At 38.5% G+C, this 18,655-nt stretch overlaps 1 protein-coding gene across 1 annotated transcript; it reads left to right on the top strand.

Annotated features, from left to right (window-relative positions):
• The first annotated feature begins 1,205 nt into the window (after positions 1-1,205).
• Positions 1,206-17,493, top strand: LOC121301240 (stearoyl-CoA desaturase 5-like). Its single transcript, XM_041230405.1, has 5 exons — positions 1,206-1,734; positions 10,351-10,481; positions 11,276-11,481; positions 16,042-16,274; positions 17,086-17,493. Exons 1-5 carry the CDS (start codon positions 1,506-1,508, stop codon positions 17,274-17,276), a joined length of 990 nt encoding a protein of 329 aa, XP_041086339.1. The 5' UTR covers positions 1,206-1,505; the 3' UTR covers positions 17,277-17,493.
• The last annotated feature ends 1,162 nt before the right edge of the window (positions 17,494-18,655 follow it).

The following is an 18,655-nucleotide window of genomic DNA, read 5'->3' as shown; positions in this document are numbered from 1 at the left end:
TTAGTATTATTGTTATTTTTTAGATGATTTGTGAGATTAACACAATCCAATTTAAATTTCAGGTTACAGATTTGATTCCCATTTTAGCGGCCGTAGGATAATTAAAGATAATTTTTCAGACACATTAAAATACAGTTATATTTTAGTCTATTTATATTGGTTCCTTTTGGGGAGGTGGCGAGTATACAATGTTAGGACAGACACGTTAACGTTTTGTGCTGGTGAGTATACAATGTTTGGACAGGCACATTAACGTTTTGCAATGTTTTCATTTAAACGGTGCGGCATTAGTTGTACTGCTTTATGGTTATTTAAATTGAAAATAAATAAACGTATTGAAATGATCTGAATCACACAAAGATGAAAACAAAACTTAACATATCACTGCCAATGTAGTGTGGGGCAATACGTGAACTTTTCTCAATAATTACTTCAGGAATGTTGCGGATAAAAACATATGCTATATCTGTATTCCAAAAAGTTCCATACATTTGTATAGGACTCTTCATTTGTGTAATTTGTGCAATCATGTACACGGAAACACCTGCTAACCCAGCGAATACTATCCAGCCGATCTTCAATATGTCAGACTGTTACACACATAATCCTTTCATTCAGATCAAACCGTCTCCGGAGTTATCGCTCTTCATGGTCCAACTAATGTATTCCATGGAATCGAGATAGGACTACTGAATGAAAACTCACATACCCGTATCAAAAGAACAAGACCCTATTGTACCCTACACCTGGTGCTGTCTTAGTTTACTAACAAAACTAGTAAGTAAACACCAGAAAGCAGGTTTGTTGTATTGTAAATGTATTGTGCAGGTTTGTTGTATTGTAAATTTATTGTGCAGGTTTGTTGTATTGTAAATGCCAAAAAAAGCCACTAATGTACTTCCACTTGCATCTCCGTGACGCACTGCCTTCCATAGGGTTTTTGTTTCTACAGCTTTCAGATCAGCCTTTAGTTTGAATAATAAAATACACGGGCAATAACATACTGTATCAAGTGAAATTAAACATTAAACACTGGGAAATTGCCACGCTGGCCTCGCCCTGTACAGTGCACTACCGAATCATTGCCGTTCGACGACCGTGCGTTTTTTAAGTTTGACGTACTTTGACAAATCTAAACTAATGTATTTACATTTTATGCAATCTAGACGAGCCGAATCTACAGATAGGCGTTGTTGGAAAAGAGCGTTTCACACGCATCTCTTTTGAGAGGAACTCTTCTCTTTAAGGCACCGCACAACAGCGGCATGCGATTGGCTGCAGCAATGCAGGTCTCTCTGCGTAGCTGCGGGCAGTTCAGCCACTACATCACCATGCATGAGATGCCAGCAACATATGCTCATCTCTTTTACCACTCGTTAGAGTTATTATAGGAAAAAAAAAAAAAAAAACTCGGCCGTTTCATTTAATCAGATATTCCTGAACATTGATCTGCAGTTACTTGTTTTTATTTCCCTGATTAACCAAGTGATTTGTTTGATGCAGAGATGGTGATGGTGGAGGATGGAAGTGTAATGCAGAATGTACAGGAGATGTCATCCTCTAATGGTGTAGTAGCGGACAAGCAAGCGGCACCGGCAGAGAGCAGGGATGGCAAAGACCGTCGTTCTCAGGATATTGTCTGGAGGAACGTAGTCCTGATGGCTCTTGACCACGTTGGAGCGGTGTATGCTCTCTCGCTCATCCCAAAGGCGCACCCTCTCACCTGGATCTGGGGTGAGTCAGGACTGCTTGTTCACGTTTCTTTATTTAAAATTGTTTTTAGTCGAAGAAAACATTCACCTGCCACACCTACGTACCCAGACATTACTAGCCTGTGTGAGCTTGTTGATGGTCTGCGGGTGTAATATTTTACTGTGGCGTTTGAGCATTTCGCACATCTATATATTAACTAACAACTATGGATGCAAATTATAGCATTATAGTATAAATTATACATTACACATAGGTTTTGTTGACTGAAACCGTTTATTGTTTGTCATTGTATATAACAAACACCTCAAAATGTACAAATATATATATATATATATATATATATATATATATATATATATATATATATATATATTTGCATACACTTTGATTATCAAATGCCCAAGAGGCTATTCTGCTTATTCCATAGATTTTGTAATTAATTCAAGTGGTGACGCTGCCTAAACATTCACAAACAAAGATACTGTGGCACAGAAATAACACCGAGCTTCACAGTGGTCAGTCCGCAGGGATTTCGTTATTCTAGCTTTTGCTCCGTTTTTTTTTTTTTTTTTTTTTGTGACGATACCAACCAGCACTCCAGTTAGTTATCTAACTTGTATTGTTACGTTTACATTTTGTGGTCCTTTCAAAAAAAGAAACATAGGCAAGTTTATACTGAGAAAATACGATGTGTACTATGTATTTGCTTATTTACAGGTAAATAGGGTCTTTTTTTAACTTCCCCAAGCCCTTGTTTCCATAGAGACCAGACACTCACAGTCTAGCTGTCTCCACAGTTTAGCATTACATGAAGCACATCAGCCGCTGCCTGTTCTACTGCATAGTGCAAACAGCATCTCTGTACCCGTATTTACTGTACTTGTGCATACTTTATTTCTATTGCTGCAACCATATGCACACATTCATATTTATTCTACACCGTTGCTTAAACATCACAGTTGCTTTGGCACCCCGTTGGCATATTATGAACACAACACGTTAAAAAAAAAAAAAAAAAGAATACGTCACAAGACGCTTTCTACCCTTCGGTTCGCGACAGGTGCTGCGCTCATTATTTTTAAATATGTACGTAACATGCCATTTTTATAAATCAAATATATTGATTGAATGGTCGAGACAAGTGGGTTCCTGCACGCTGCAATTGATTTGCATGCTATTTACTGTTGCGTACAGATACAATATAATGTATTATATATTTTGATTTACTAAAATATATCCTGGCGCTTGAGGATTATGGATTACCAGATTATTATTATTATTATTATTATTATTATTATTATTATTATTATTATTATTATTATTATTATTGTTATTATTATTATTATAGTATGATAATAGTAATGACAGCAAACACAATTGGAATGCTATTTATTTGTCATTAAAAAGTCATGTATCTATGTATATAGTAGGTATAGTTCACTGAATTAGTTTTTTGTTGCTTAACAAATAACAGTGTACCACACAACCAGTGCAGAAAATATTTACATTTTAAATTGCCATTAACTAATGAGGCCAGTGCATCCTCAGCTCCTGTTTAGGTAATTATTGGTGATGACTGAGTTGACTCTTGTCAGGCCACGCATCCTCTTAATGGGATTTGAGTTCAATAATAGATTTAAGTGTGGAGTAGTCATGCCCTATGAACCTTGCCATCAACACTTCACAACAAATACCTACAGTTCTTGTTTACCACCAGTTAGCAGCAGTAGCCACATCTATCGAATAATCGCACAAATAGATGTGTGATCTTATGTAACGAGAGCGCCCTTATAGAGGAGATAAGAGCAAGAGATAAAAAAGTGAACATCTATTAGAAATGCAATTACAAGTTGTTAATGTACTGTATTATCAATTTTACAATCACAATTTACCATGCTGGCATCTATTAAAGCAGATTTAAAAACATCTTAGAACCCCCCATAAAACATAAAACATTATAACCTATATTCCCTTACAGAGGATCCCTACTACAGAACACTGAGTAATTTTACATACTGGCAAAATGGTGGAGGCTTTTCTAGGAACCCCAAAGTGTACTAATGGCTTTCTAGATATGTGGAGATATGTATTTGTCCAGAAGGTGGCAGTACTGTATATACACTGAATTTCCGTAAAACAACTCACAGTCAGGGCCAGTTAGAGTATCTGTATCCCAGACCGTACCCTCAGTCCAGGAATTAAACACTACAAATCGGTGTACATCCAGCAGTCAATCACAATTGTAATTGTGTAATTGTAATTGCAGACCTGCTTAATTGTAATTACACTATATCATTGATTAATTGCAGTTCATTTACACACAAGTGTTTTGTGATTAATAGTAGGCGGCTGCTGCAGAGGTTTGTGACACCAAAGAGTTCCATTCCCTGCATACACTAACCCAAATACTTAATGTAGGCAGTGAGCAGGATGTACCAACTACAGCTGCGCACAGACAGTGACGCAGCAACTATTATAATATTATAATAGCATGCACATATCCGATACAGCAAAACCCAGAATTTGAGAACACTTTGCATGAACATTTAGTATATTATTTATATTGCATGCCAATTATTCCATATGTTGTGTTCAAGGCTTTTTTGGGGGGGAGGAGGGGGTTGTTGTTTTTAATAAGGTTTTTCAAACACAACTTGATTATGGAGTTTTTTTTTTTTTTAAATGTATAAAAATAAAAACCAATTTAATGAAAATTGGATCAGAGGTAACAGCTGCTAATGCTACAATTGAAATGCATACATTGTTAAAATAACGGACTTGAAAGAGATGCCTATCACTGTTACAAATCAATTTGGGTCACAATGGGGAAAAAACTCACAGATATTGGTAGCAGGTGCACAAATTCTTCCCTAACTAAACCTGATTTCATGAGGAACAGCCTCAAAATGAGAGGCGCTGTGAGAATTAGAGGAACATACTTTTCATTTTAGGTAAAAAAAAAAAAAAAAAAAAAAGATTTGGGCTTGCTTGTGAGTCAGTTTTGGGAATTATGGCGAGTGTCGCTAACAGGCTCCAACCTGCTTCCCTACTGCAGTACATACAAGAAACATGAGAGTGACAGCAATCCAGCTGGAGAGCTGTAATAAAAGGAAAGGAGAGAGCGTTGAAGATGCACTTCCACATGAATCATGTGCTTCATAACCCTAGTGATGCTGCTTTGTGTTAGTCTTGTTATTGCATTCACCAAAGTTCATTCAGTGAAGGGGTGTGGCTTTGTTTATGGAAATTGTCATAAATCAAGCTAAGTGAAAGGTTAGTTCAGTGGATAAGCTGTGTATTTGATTACATTGTTAGGTATGTTGTTTGCACTGTGCGGTAGAACAGGCAGTGGCTGATGTGCTTCATGTAATGCTAAAGTGTGGAGACAGCTAGACTGAGTGCCTGGTCTCTATGGAAACAAGGGCTCAGGGAAGTTAAAAAAGACCATATTTACCTGTAAATAAGCAAATACATGGTATACACCATATTGTTCTCCATATAAATGTGCCTATGTTTCTTTTTTTGAAAGGACCACAAAATGTAAATGTAACAATATAAGTTAGATAATTAACAGGAGTGCTGGTTGGTAACATCACAAAAAAACCCAAAAAACAAACAAAAAAAATGGAGCAAAAGCTTGAATAATGAAATCCCTGCGGACTGACCACTGTGAAGCTCGGTGTTATTTCTGTGCCACAGTATCTTTGTTTGTGAATGTTTAGGCAGCGTCACCACTTGAATTAATTACAAAATCTATGGAATAAGCAGAATAGCCTCTTGGGCATTTCAGTCTGTGTTAGAATACGTTCAAACTGTATGCAAACGGCTGTGTGTGTGTGTGTGTATGTGTATATGTATATATATCTATATATATATATATATATGTGTGTGTGTGTGTGTGTGTGTGTACACACACACACACACACACACACACACACACACACACACACACACACAGTGCCTATAGACAGTCTAAACCCCCTTGAACTTTTTTCACATTTTGTTGTGTCAGTGCCTCAGAGTTTCATGCATTTAAATGAGGATTTTTTTCCACTTAACTACACACTATACTCCACACTGTTAAAAATACAAAACTGAAAGATCATAATTGGATAAGTCTCCACCCCCCTGAGTTAATACTTGGTGGAAGCACCTTTGCCAGCAATTACAGCTGTGAGTCTGTTGGGATTGGTCTCTACAAACTTTGCACACCTAGATTTGGCAATGTTTGACCATTCTTCTTTACAAAACTGTTCAAGCTCTGTTCCTTGGAGAGTGTTGATGGACAGCAATCTTCAAGTCATGCCACAAATTTTTGATTGGATTTAGGTCGGCACTGACTGGGCCACTCAAGGACATTTACCTTTTTGTTCCTTAGCCACTCCAGTGTAGCTTTGGTTGTGTGCTTTGGGTCATTGTCATGATGAAAGGTGAACTTCCGTCCCAGTTTCAGCTTTCTTGCAGAGGGCAGCAGGTTTTCCTCAAGGACTTTTCTGTACTTTGCTCCATTCATTTTCCCTTCTATCCTGACAAATGCCCCGGTCCTGCTGATGAGAAACATCCCCATAATATGATGCTGCCACCACCATGCTTCACAATAGGGATGGTGTTATTTGGCTGATGTGCAGTGTTGGGTTTGTGCAAAACATAACACTTTGCATTTAGGCCAAAAAGTTCCATTTTAGTTTTGTCAGATCACAAAACTTTTTGCCACATGGCTACAGAATCTCCTGAGTGTTTTTTGCATACTTCAAACAGGATTCAAGGTGGACTTTCTTAAGTAATGGCTTACTTCTTGATACCCTACCATACAGGCCAGATTTGTGGAGTGCTTGGATATTGTTTCACATGCACACTTTGACCAGTCTTGGCCATAAAAGCCTGTAGCTCTTACAAAGTTGCCATTGGCCTCTTGGTAGCCTCTCTGATCAGTCTCCATCTTGCTCAGTCATCCAGTTTGGAGGGACGGCCTGATCTAGACAGGGTCTTGGTGGTGCCATACACCTTTCACTTCTTAATAATCACCTTGACTGTGCTCCAAGGGATATTCAAGGCCTTTAATATTTTTTTATATGCATCCCGATCTGTGCCTTTCAACAACTTTGTCCCGGAGTTCTTTTGAAAGTGCCTTGGTGCTCATGGTTGAGTGTTTGCTTTGAAGTGCACTACCCAGCAGAGGGAACCTACATGAACTGCTGAATTTATCCTGAAATCATGTGAATCACTACAATTTAACACAGGTGGAGGCCACTTAACTTGGTGTGTGATTTTGAAGGTGATTGGTTACACCTGAGCTAATTTAGGATTGCTATTACAAGGGGAGTGGACACTTATCCAACCAAGCTATTTCAGTTTTTATTTTTAATTCATTTTCTACAAATTTCTAGAATATTTTTTTCACTTGGAAGTTGTGGGGTAGGATGTGTAGATAAATGAAAAAAAAAAAAAACTATTTTAATGCATTTTAATTCCAGGCTATAAGGCAACAAAAAATATAATAAAACAATGCAAACATTGCAATTCATTTTTAAACTGTGTGTATTGTGAATGATCTGCGTAAAAAGCAAAGGCAGAATAACAGAGTTTGTGAGGCTCTGACAATTGCCTAGAAAGAGAAAACATTTTTGACACTTTTGACTCAATCAGTCTCTTTATAGAAACAAAAACAAACTAATGGAGCACTTAACTTCATTTCTGTGGGTCTAGCTGCCTGCTTGCTCCCTGCTGAATTATTAAAACCAGCCTTGTGAGAGGGACTGGACTGTGATAAAAGCGAATTCACACCGCATTGATTTAATGTTCACTAAACTGTACAGTATGTGCAGGGTATGTTGGTGTGCAGTGTTTGGACAACAAAGCTAATGGAGTGTAATGGAAAGAAGTGGGTTCTCTTTGAAGTAGTGAGATACTGGCATGGTTTATTCTTCAAGATGACTCAACCAAAATATAAAGGGAAATGCTGTCTGAGCCTCTGTAGGGCTGATCCTGGTGTAGCTGAGTGGGAGAGCTTAGAACAAAAAGAATGTCAGATTACTGGCTGGGCACTCTGTTCCATGGCGCATAACCTCCAGCATGATTTGCACAGGGGTATATATTCCTTTAGAAGCAAGCAGCCCTGCTTTATTCAAGATATTGTTGCAGCTGTGTGGGAGGTTTCATAACAGTGTTGTTATCTCCCTGGCTGCCACTTCTCTGTTTGGTTGGTTGCTTGTTATTGTTCCACAACATCCAGTGAAGCCGAGCAGTGCAGGAAACAGCGCTGCTGTTAACCTCAAACGCTGTATTAGAATGGAGGGTTTATAACACTGCAGGGATAATGGTATTAGAATGGATTATCTGTAAAAAGCAATTTATAAAAGTAATTTTACCGTGGTTTACTACAGTAAGGATAAACTTGATAAGAGCAACAGGCACAGGTGAACTCATAACAAAGTCATAAAACATAAATACATTTGAACATTTATTGAAAAATACTTACAAATAATATTTTGGGGGGTTTGAATGGATCTGTAGGTCATATAAACATTTTTTAAAAATGACCCATTTGAGAAGCTAACATTCAAATGAGCTCCATTTTAGCAGTTTCAGAGATAGAGGCGAAAACAATTGCTAAAAAAAACTCCTCTGTAATGTATTGCTTGGTAAAGTATATGATATGATAAATGGTTTGGTGCTCCTCTGTAATGTATTGCTTGGTAAAGTATATGATATGATAAATGGTTTGGTGCTCCTCTGTAATGTATTGCTTGGTAAAGTATATGATATGATAAATGGTTTGGTGCTCCTCTGTAATGTACCACTTGGTAAAGTTTTACTATTGCTTTTAATCTAAACTCTGTAATTCTAATTTTAGTAATGGTTTTAGGCAAAATGGTGCCTTTGATCCTGACTAATGCTATTTATGGGAGTCACTTAATTGTGTGCCTCCAGTTTAGACTTTTTAACCACACGTGGTCCTTGTGGTACCAGGCAGCACTTTGTCACATCAGTTATACTAAATAACTCTAAGAACTAAGCTTTTGGGTTGTGATAGCAGAAATCCACACAGCATTTAAATAGATCCTAATAGATGTTTTTGAATTGGCCTTTTAAAAAAAAAAAACTCAGATCAAACAGACAGATAACAAATTCCGTAATGGTCCCCAAACTAATCTTCTAACCTTGCAGTCTACATAACATCATCTTTCTTTCATTACATGCCCCCATGATGTATTTTACTCCCTTTGAAATGCCCAGTTTGAATGTCATCTCAACCCCGCAGTCCACTCAGGAGAACTGGAGCTCAAGAGCCAGCACTCATTCCTGTCAGCCTGCAGCTTCTCAGATCTAAACTGATACTGCTAGTGATGACAGTCATGCAGTCGGCGCCACCTAATTGGGATACTGATAATCGGGATTTCTGTTTAAATGGAATACAGCTCTGGGAGACGGTTCCTTCCAATGTTATTTGTGTCATTTAATAGGGATGTCACTTTGTTTAACTGGAATATAGTATTTAAGAGCAAGACAGGTTGCGTAGCACAGTCAGTGTTGCCAAGTCTCACGAGAAAACAAAACGGCACTGCCTTTCAAAACAAGCCCAACCCATTTCAGAGGGAGGGGAGTGGGGGTGTTTATACAAATTCCGTATTTGTTTCTAATGATGTGCACATACACTGACACCCGTCAATCACCAAAACCACTCCTACAACCATTTTAAACTGCTGAAGTCACGTCACCTATTTAAAACAAAAAAACGCGACTCTCAAAAAATGAAAGCAACTCTTGATAAAAATAAGCCTAACCCCGCTTATTATAAGCTGACTTGGCAACTGTGAGCACAATGCATGTTGAACTCTGAGTTTCCTCATACATACAGAAGGATATATCTATGTCTCCTGTGTTTTCTCAGACTGCTGTTGTAAAGAAAGTTAGGGTGCCAACATCGCAGGTGCTTCACCTTGTGAGAAAATGTGGTTTCATTATTTTTCATTTCATTCAGAATGATGTAACAGGAATAAAGTGATGTACAAATCTACCCCTCCAGTGATATAAACAACACATTAAACAGGTGCCAGTTAATAGCAGGACAAGTAAAGGTTACTATGGCAATGTAATAACACAGTAATATCAAATGTCCAGCAAAATATCAACATATTCAGGTAAGTGGCTTTGAACTATCAAACTCATTATTTGATTAAATGAACACATTTAACACCTTGAATCAAGTACATTTTCTAAATCATCAACTGTAAAAGACCTTGAAAAATATTATACGTGTCCAATTTAGCAAATAATTAGATCAATTATGTTAATTGAGAGCTTCAGTTTGAATGAAAACCAGAAGATCCCGGGGCCCTCGAGAACTGGAGTTTGACACTACTGGTTTAATTTAAAAAGGATATTTTATAACTTACACAGCACTAATACTGCCAGCTGTGACAGACATTCAGTACAATAGTAACATTGTTGACCATAACCAAGCATTAAATCCAGAATCATGATGCTCTTGTTAATAGTTCTGTTTGGGAGAGAACAGAAAACCCAAAATCTACTGTATCATCCCGATTAGCAGCAAAGTAAAAGCTTAGCTCTCGTGGAGCACCTCAGTCAGAGAAGGGATCCCACTAACTCGAGGGCTGTTTTGTGTTTTCGCAGCGTATCTGTGCTTCTTGCTCACGGCTCTGGGGGTGACCGCTGGGGCTCATCGATTGTGGAGCCACAGATCTTACAAAGCGAAGCTGCCTCTGAGGATATTCCTGGCTGCAGCCAACTCTATGGCTTTCCAGGTTAGTAGAGAAAAGAGACAACCCCCCAGGTTCTGCTACACTGATATTCCCTAACAAGCTTACGAGACTGGAGGTTTAAACCATGAGAGCCATGCCAAAGATGGAACATCACTGAATGAGATCAAGAACGGCTGTCAAAGCATCCCCTTGGAAACCTCTCAACTCAGCTCTTGTGTGAGCACTTGGGAGCACAGCTGCACCACAGCGGGACAGACAGACTGACAAAACACTTCACTGCAGATTGACACTTTCTTAGAAAAAAAAACAAAAAAACACTGCAATTATAATTCCAAAAGGTTTGGTTTAAAGAGCTTTGAAAGTCTAGTTAATTGAGTATAAATAGCAGACCTCAGCAGTATAATAATGCAAATGTGTTTTATTTTATTTTTAAATGTTGTTTTTGTTTATTTCCATGTATGATATACATGATATATATGATATATAGCTTATGCTATGGCCAAAATTTTTGCATCAACCTATATAATTAACTGCCATAATTTTGCTTCATACAGTCAAATGAAACGTCATGGCTAACGTCACGTTAACATTTTGAATTAAATACTATTTTGTAGTTTTCTGTTTAGCCACAGAACAGAGGGGCAGTATATGCTCTTTGGATGGGCCACACTCTTTGAGGCTGTGAAGAAGCAGTTCACTCTCCATGCCCTTCCTGTCATTGCATGTCTTTTTGCATCCAAATTACGCTGCGACCAAATTCATGCCACTAGTGACCTGGGCTGGATTTGAACCTCCAGAGATGAAAGATGAGTTGATTGCCTCCTCTCTCTGTGCAGAACGACATCTTCGAGTGGTCACGAGATCACAGAGTGCACCACAAGTACTCCGAGACAGACGCCGACCCGCACAACGCCACACGGGGCTTCTTCTTCTCCCACGTGGGCTGGCTGTTCATTAGGAAGCACCGCGATGTCATCGACAAGGGGAAGAAGCTGGATTTCAGTGACCTGATGGCCGACCCTGTTGTGGTGTTTCAACGGAAGTGAGTAATAAAAAATAAATAAATACATAAATAATAATTATATTTTTAATAAAATTGAAAAGAAACAGTGAATTACGGTAATGCTATGGGGGTTTACAATGTGTGACTATCTCGTACCAGCCAGCTTTCTTCCCTTCAAGAATAAATAAATTGATCTACATTCTTACATTCCTGTGTATCCCCTGAAAACCTGCCATGTTATTGACCACTGGCCTTGCATTGGACAAGAATTAATATACAAGTTATATATTTTTTTATTTTGCTCATCAGAAATCCTTGAAACATGTTCTCAAATGTATTGAAACCTTGATTTGCTTTCCTTCTGGTTATTTTTGAGCCTATAAAGACTATATTTTCCAATATTACTGCACCAGTTGACAACACAACGTATAGTGGTGTGTTTTGTTTATAAGGAAGTCCTAGACCGAGTACAAGCTCTGCCGCTTACATTGCAGACTGAATCATGTGAGTGTGGTTTAAATTCTGCTCACCCTAAATTGTCGGTGTTGGTTTGGGACCCATGGGGAGAACTGCATTAGTAGTTTACGTCATCACATTTTAGCGACCCCTACTGGTCAGGAAAAAGCTGACTCCAGGCAGTAGTATTGAAGGTTGGACCCGAGCCTCCATGATTCAGATGCTAGGTTACATTCGTTGCTGAGATTGAGCGGGTATAAAGAGTTGATTGGCTTAGCAGTGGAGAGGAGGTCAGACACTGAGCTTCAGTCCTCCTGATCAGTAAGCTGTTTGCAGCAGTGTTGGTGACGTTCAAATTATTCATTGTATTTATATACTTAGATTAAAGATCTATTACCATAATATAATTGTGGTTCATAGTCTTATACATGGATTCTTACCTGCTCTTCTCTTGTTTTCCCATTTTGGAGAGACCTGCCACCTTATTGGTTTACTTGAGCGAATCCTCAATTCCATCCATCAAAGTGCAACTTGAAATAACACTGACTTATTTTCAAACAAGTGCAGAAATCAAGATTTACCTGCTCGCTGCAATAGAAGAAACCTGTTATTCAAATACCTTATGAGTGGAGTAGAACGCTCAGGTTAGCTTTTTTGTAAAATGACAAGTAGCAACATAAGTTCTAAAAAAATCATGTTTGTTAAAAACATTGGCAAATTATTTATTAAGAGGTGTGTTTTCAAGACCTGTGGTCTTGAGCAGTTCAGAATAAAATGATAAATATGGGCAAAATGGAATATCAAAGATAATGTTTAATCTACACAAATGCTAGTCAAAGTGACAGTTAATATAAAGTGGAATCTTTAATAATAATAATAATAATAATAATAATAAATAATAATAATAATAATACACATTTATAAAAAATGCTTTTTTTTTGTTGCCACAATAAACAGAAATATACTTTTAAGGATGTTTTTCAGAGATATTTTAATCATTCAAACATGTGTTTGTAAGTCTTTTTTCTATTATTATAGTAATGCTACCATAAGGTAAAAAAATTAGTCCATGAATAAGATGACAGCAGAACGCTGGTCCTGACTTTAGCTCAAACCAGAGCAGTCTTGGTATTTAATTTACTGTATACAATGACCGCTGCAACAGTCATTTTACAAACATTTAAAAATTATGTTTTAATGGTCTCTAAAATCCAAAAAACAAAACATGTCTAAAATGATAAGCCGTTGAGTTTTTCATCCCAGATGACATTGCTGGACGTGATGCCTAAACAGATATTTAGGTGCACTGCTGATTTTTATCTAATTCTGGGACTGCAGACGAAAATGTAATTGCTTGAAGCAGCTGAAAAAGTATTGAAAGTTATTTCAAGTGATCGTGGGAGATTGGAAACAGCACAGCAAGGTCCAATACATCTAACAGGTATTGCTATAGCTTATAAGTATGTGATACTGGCTCTTTAAATTGAATAAGCATTTATAATAAAGAAAAGTACACTACAACACTGTGAATAAGGTGCAGGGCCGTCATACCAGCACTGTTTATATTTAAAATACATATTCGTGAGCGAGCTGCTAGGTTGGCCAGGGTGTCCTCGGCTCACGGCGCACCAGCGACCCCTGCAGTCTGGCCAGGCGCCTGCGGGCTTGCCTGTAAGCTGCCTGGAGCTACATTGTCCTCCGACGCTGTTGCTGCATGGTCAGTCTGCAGTATGAAAAGAAGCTGACGGCACACGCTTCGGAGGACAGTGTGTGTTCGTCTTCGCCGCTCCTGAGTCAGTTCAGGGGTGGTAGCGTTGAGCCGAGCTTAAATCATAATTGGATATTCTAAATTGGGAGAAAATAATAAAAAATAATGATTTTTTCTCAAGATTTCTGCTAAAGGTGTTGATGAGATTGAAATAGAATAAGCAAAGCTTAGCGGGGCACATATTTGAAATGAGTATTAAAGTCGTCTGGTGATAGACCCTCACTTTATAATTACAATCCTGTATCCCTGTCCTCAGGGTTAGAACAGCTGTGACGTTGTCAATATCCAAAAGGCTTATGGTGCCTGTCTAGTACAATCTTCAGGGGTCCCGTACACATAAACAAGGACACAGTTCAGTTCAGGAGCAAAGAAAGCCGGGTTTTATTTAAAAACCTAATAAACAAACAAAAGACTGGCTTGAGGGCAGTAAAGTATAAATTATAAATGTTCCAAACAAACATGCACTTTACACAATGCCATCACCATGTGAACCTCCAAACTCACCCATGTTCAGAGCCTATGCTGTGTGACACAGCACAGAGACACATTTTGATTAAATTGAATTTGTATAATCTGTTGCATTATTGGTACCATAGCTTGTTACAAAAAACCCATTCCACTGAAGTGTGCTCAACAAATTGAATGTAAGATGAGCTAACCAAGTCCTGCTCTTGTGCTCTGGATCAGTTGAGTTGATGTGATTTTCTCTACAAACAACAGCTTAGTTCAGTTCATGTTTCACAAACAGGAGTCAAAGATGGTAATTGAGCAAGAAGGGTATAGGGTGGAGTAATAGGGTTAGTTACTATAATGAAATCTCCAGTTTTTCTTGTATTATTACTCCTGTCCCGTCATGGGGAAAACATTTTTTTGTCAGCCTTCTTTTTTCTTCTCTAAATACTTTCTTTGGCACACAGTTACTCATAGACAAGTTGATGAATAGGGTTACCAGATTTCCAGACTGAAAAACTAGGACTTCAATTCCTTGAAGCGATATCAACTCTGAAGCAGTTAAAATAAGTATATAATAATAATAATACTTAATTTAAGAATGAAACAGTGGGTGTTTATACTGTATATATTTTAAATCTGTTATAAATTGCTGTGTTTATCAGAACACTATAGGGACTAACTTAAAAGGTTAACTTGGCTGGTGGCACTTCCAAGATAAAATAATAATAATAAAAAAACTAGCATGGTCCAGAAAGTTAAAGAAAATATTAATTATTAAACTAATCTAAATTATTGAACAGGTAATCCATAAATGTCTTCTTTTTTTGTAATAATAAATTACTGTGCTGTCAACTTGCTAAGAACTCTGCTGCCGTGCTGTACTTCTTGATGTGAATACAAAACAGCAAAACTGGGCTGATTTTAACAATTTTACTGTTTGTGACGGGAAAAAAATGAAGGCAGAAAGCTGGGACAATCCCACTTTTCCTGGGACGTCTGGTAACTCTGTGATGAAACATTCTGTACTCTTGCATTTCTGGATTTGGGTGGTGATTTAGGGCTGCTGATTGGGAGGATGAAGCCCCAGGGGAAAGGTCAGGGTGGTATTGCCAGAGGTGAGGCTCAATGAAAGGGTGTAAGGACTTGTGTGTTCTGCACTGCATGGCAAATCCCAGTTGTACTGTTTAATTTCAGTCACGATGGGCAATCAGGCTTCACACACAAGATCTCAGCTCATCGCTGCATGTTACTTTTACTTAGCGAGACTAAGGTGCACAAGAACTTCATTCACAAAAGAATAGAATGCCAAGCTTTTTCATATAATTTAGGTTCACAGTGAATTTCATCAGAACGCCATTTTTGTTTTGTGCAAGTTAGTTTAAATGTTAAAGCACTAATGAAGTCCACAGGCAACGTCACCAAATATTAGTCATTCATCCTTGCAGATCAGGGTTGTAAAAAAACAAAAACCTTGCAAATTATTTTCTGCTGAAAAATTTTGCATGGTTTCTCTATGAATTGCTGATTAATTAGAACATGATTTGTTACCTTTGTTTTTCTGATAAAATATGTGTAAGGGATAATGTACAGTGCACAATAGAGTAACTGCTTGATTCAGGTGTCTGAAGGAGCCTAGAATAATAGCTCAATCTCCTTTACAAAACTGGTAATAACTGAACACAAAATAAAACAAAGAATAGCGTAAAGTTTTCTGTCAATAAAATAACTGAAAAACTAAACACATAATACTTATAATCTTACAAGGGTACAGCTAACAACAGTTCTCTTTTGTTGAGCTTATTACTGTGAGTTTTCTCCCCACATTGATCCCCGTGCAGTTACTCTAATGCATTGTAGAGCTGCTGTTTGAACATTGCTGGTGCCAGTCTGCTGTGCTGACATGTCCTTGCTGTTTTGTGCAGGTATTACAAAAGCTCTGTGCTTCTCATGTGCTTCATCCTCCCTACCCTGGTGCCCTGGTACTTCTGGGGAGAGAGTCTGTGGAACTCCTTCTTCCTGGCCTCCATCCTGCGCTACACCATGTGCCTGAACGTCACCTGGCTGGTGAACAGTGCTGCACACATGTACGGTAACCGCCCGTACGACAAGAGCATCAGTCCCAGGGAGAACCGATTTGTCACATTCGGAGCCATTGGTTAGTAGGAAAACGTAATTTCATCCTTTTTAAGGGTTTATAGTGCAAGTAGTTAGATATGAAAACAAACAAGTGCAAAGGACCAGGTGCTACCCATTAGCATGTTCACTAGAGGCAAAAAATTCCAAACTCATGTTTTTGGTCTATATTCAGCACACCCTCTTTAAAAGATATGTTATAAATCCATCAGAGTTTTAAATGGCAGCTGTATGGCTGCCATGACGTACAAGTAAAATCTATTTTTCAGGGGGTTCAAAGTTTATGATAGTGTTAAGTGGGTGGCATTTGGTCAATGGACCTGACACTACCTGGCTGATAAATAGCATTGTAAGTGGAAACCAGGAGCATTTCCTCTGCTTCCTGTTTGCACAGGTCACTGACCAACCAAGGGTCTACAGGAAGAACCAACATGTTGCCACTTGCTACTGTGACCTTAGCACAAGTACCTCCATCTCTCTACCCAACCAAGCATAGCCTAAATTGCAAATGTGTTTGGATTTGCCATTTATACTTTGGCTGTCCTGACAGTAACTTACTGTATGTGGCACAAGCCATAGGATATTTCACTATGAGTGATGTTCACTGTTCAGCTCTTATAAGCTTTAAAAATTGCTAGTGGAATTAAAGGGTGGTTTCCTCCTTAGGGGTGAGAGGGCAGGGGTCGGCTGTTAGCCTAGATTCATGACCCAAATCCCTCAGTCACAGCAAAACGATGTTAAACCAACACTGAGGATGTTGGAGGCTGTCCATTGTATCTCTGGTTTTTTTTAAGTAGAATAAAAGCCTTGGGTCTGTTTGTCTGTCTCCACAGGCGAAGGGTTCCACAACTACCACCACACCTTTCCCTTTGACTACTCCACCAGCGAGTTTGGCCTGCGGCTGAACCCGACCACGTGTTTCATTGATCTCATGTGCTGGCTGGGCCTGGCGAGCGACCGGAAACGAGCCTCCAAAGAAATCATCGAGGCCCGCAAGAAAAGAACTGGGGACGGCAGCTCCTGAAGAAAACACTCAACACCTAACGAAGAAGAAGAAGAAGAAGAAGAAGAAGAAGAAGAAAGAAGAAGAAGAAGAAGAAGAAGAAGACTAAAGCCTTGCATTCTGTAAAAAAAAAAAAAAAGAAATAAAAAGAAGAAATTCATCTTTTAGGATACATTTGTAATTTCAAGCTATCAACTATGTGTTTCCCCCCCCCCCCCCCCCCCCCCCCCCCCCCCCCCCCCCCAATTCTACATCGAAAGTTCTTTTTATTTATTTTTTAAATGTGAACATAAAGTGAACAGAATGGTATCTTATGAATAGCAGTGGGATAAATGCTGCCTCTTGCAGCCTCAAGGGCTCTCAAGGCATAGTCTTGATGATTCAGGTCAAGGTTTATACTTAATACACTTAACTAGACCCGAACGTGAACTGGGCCTGGAATCATCACATCTTTGACACGGTGGGTGGATGGGTTGCTATGATAATTCAAGAAGTAGCTAGATGGCACACTAGAAAAATGGTGCACTAAAAACAAATTGACCAAGTTACATATTTTCCTTCCTAAGGATTTTGGATGATCCTCACTGGAAATTCATAACTATGAGAAATAGTTGAATTGAGTTAATGATTTACAGCTTACCCTGATTCTTATAGTATCTTTTAAAAAATGTTTTATTAGTGGCCAAAATAACCATGAGTCATCAGCCCAAAATGTGAGCAAAAGTTATATCCAATTTATAAGTAAATAGTGTAACCCCCCCAGCCATGTATTTGTTTATTGTACTTGGCTGGGGGTGCAGTATCTTATTAGAAATCATCTTTAATCAAAAGAACGCCAGCATCTTATTAACAAATGTTAAATGTTACTGTCACTAATCCTATGAGAAACGATCTGTGAATTGTGCAGGATACTGCAAAGTAAACAGTAAGCACATGCACGCTAAACCCCTGTCCACCTGACATGCCTTAAGATGTTGTTTGGAAAAACAATTAATACATTATCTTCTATAGCACCACACCGGCTGCAGCGGTGCTGTAATTTAGATTGAACCCAGTTCTCATTAGTGTTAAACCCAGTGAAACTGAGAACCGCTAATAAAAAAAAACAGAATTGACCTTTTTGGGGGTTTAAAACTGCCATTGCCAATGTAAGAAACCTTATATTAATGCAGTGTTGAAACACCAAGAGCCTTGAGGAGGTTTACATTCAATAAAGAACGCCCTCTGTTTTTGATCTAAGCTAAACACATTAAGATGAACACATAATTAATACAACCCCCCCCCCCAAAAACCCCCCCCCCCCCCCCCCCCCCCCCCCCCCCCCCAAAAAAAAAAAAAAACGTTCAAAATCTTTAGCAGCTTGAAATAGGTGTCAGATAATGGACTGCACATTTCCACAG

This window comes from Polyodon spathula, chromosome 2 (assembly GCF_017654505.1).
Source record: "Polyodon spathula isolate WHYD16114869_AA chromosome 2, ASM1765450v1, whole genome shotgun sequence".
Taxonomy (NCBI): domain Eukaryota; kingdom Metazoa; phylum Chordata; class Actinopteri; order Acipenseriformes; family Polyodontidae; genus Polyodon; species Polyodon spathula.
Note: the sequence above shows the minus strand (reverse complement) of the source record. Positions and strands in the feature narration are given on the sequence as shown.

Bases quoted from the DNA above. Each gene is read 5' to 3' on its own strand.
- LOC121301240 (XM_041230405.1), top strand. From the start codon at position 1,506: ATGGTGATGGTGGAGGATGGAAGTGTAATGCAGAATGTACAGGAGATG. The intron at 1,735-10,350 runs GTGAGTCAGGAC...GTGTTTTCGCAG, and splicing joins CCCTCTCACCTGGATCTGGG to CGTATCTGTGCTTCTTGCTC. The intron at 16,275-17,085 runs GTTAGTAGGAAA...CTGTCTCCACAG, and splicing joins TGTCACATTCGGAGCCATTG to GCGAAGGGTTCCACAACTAC.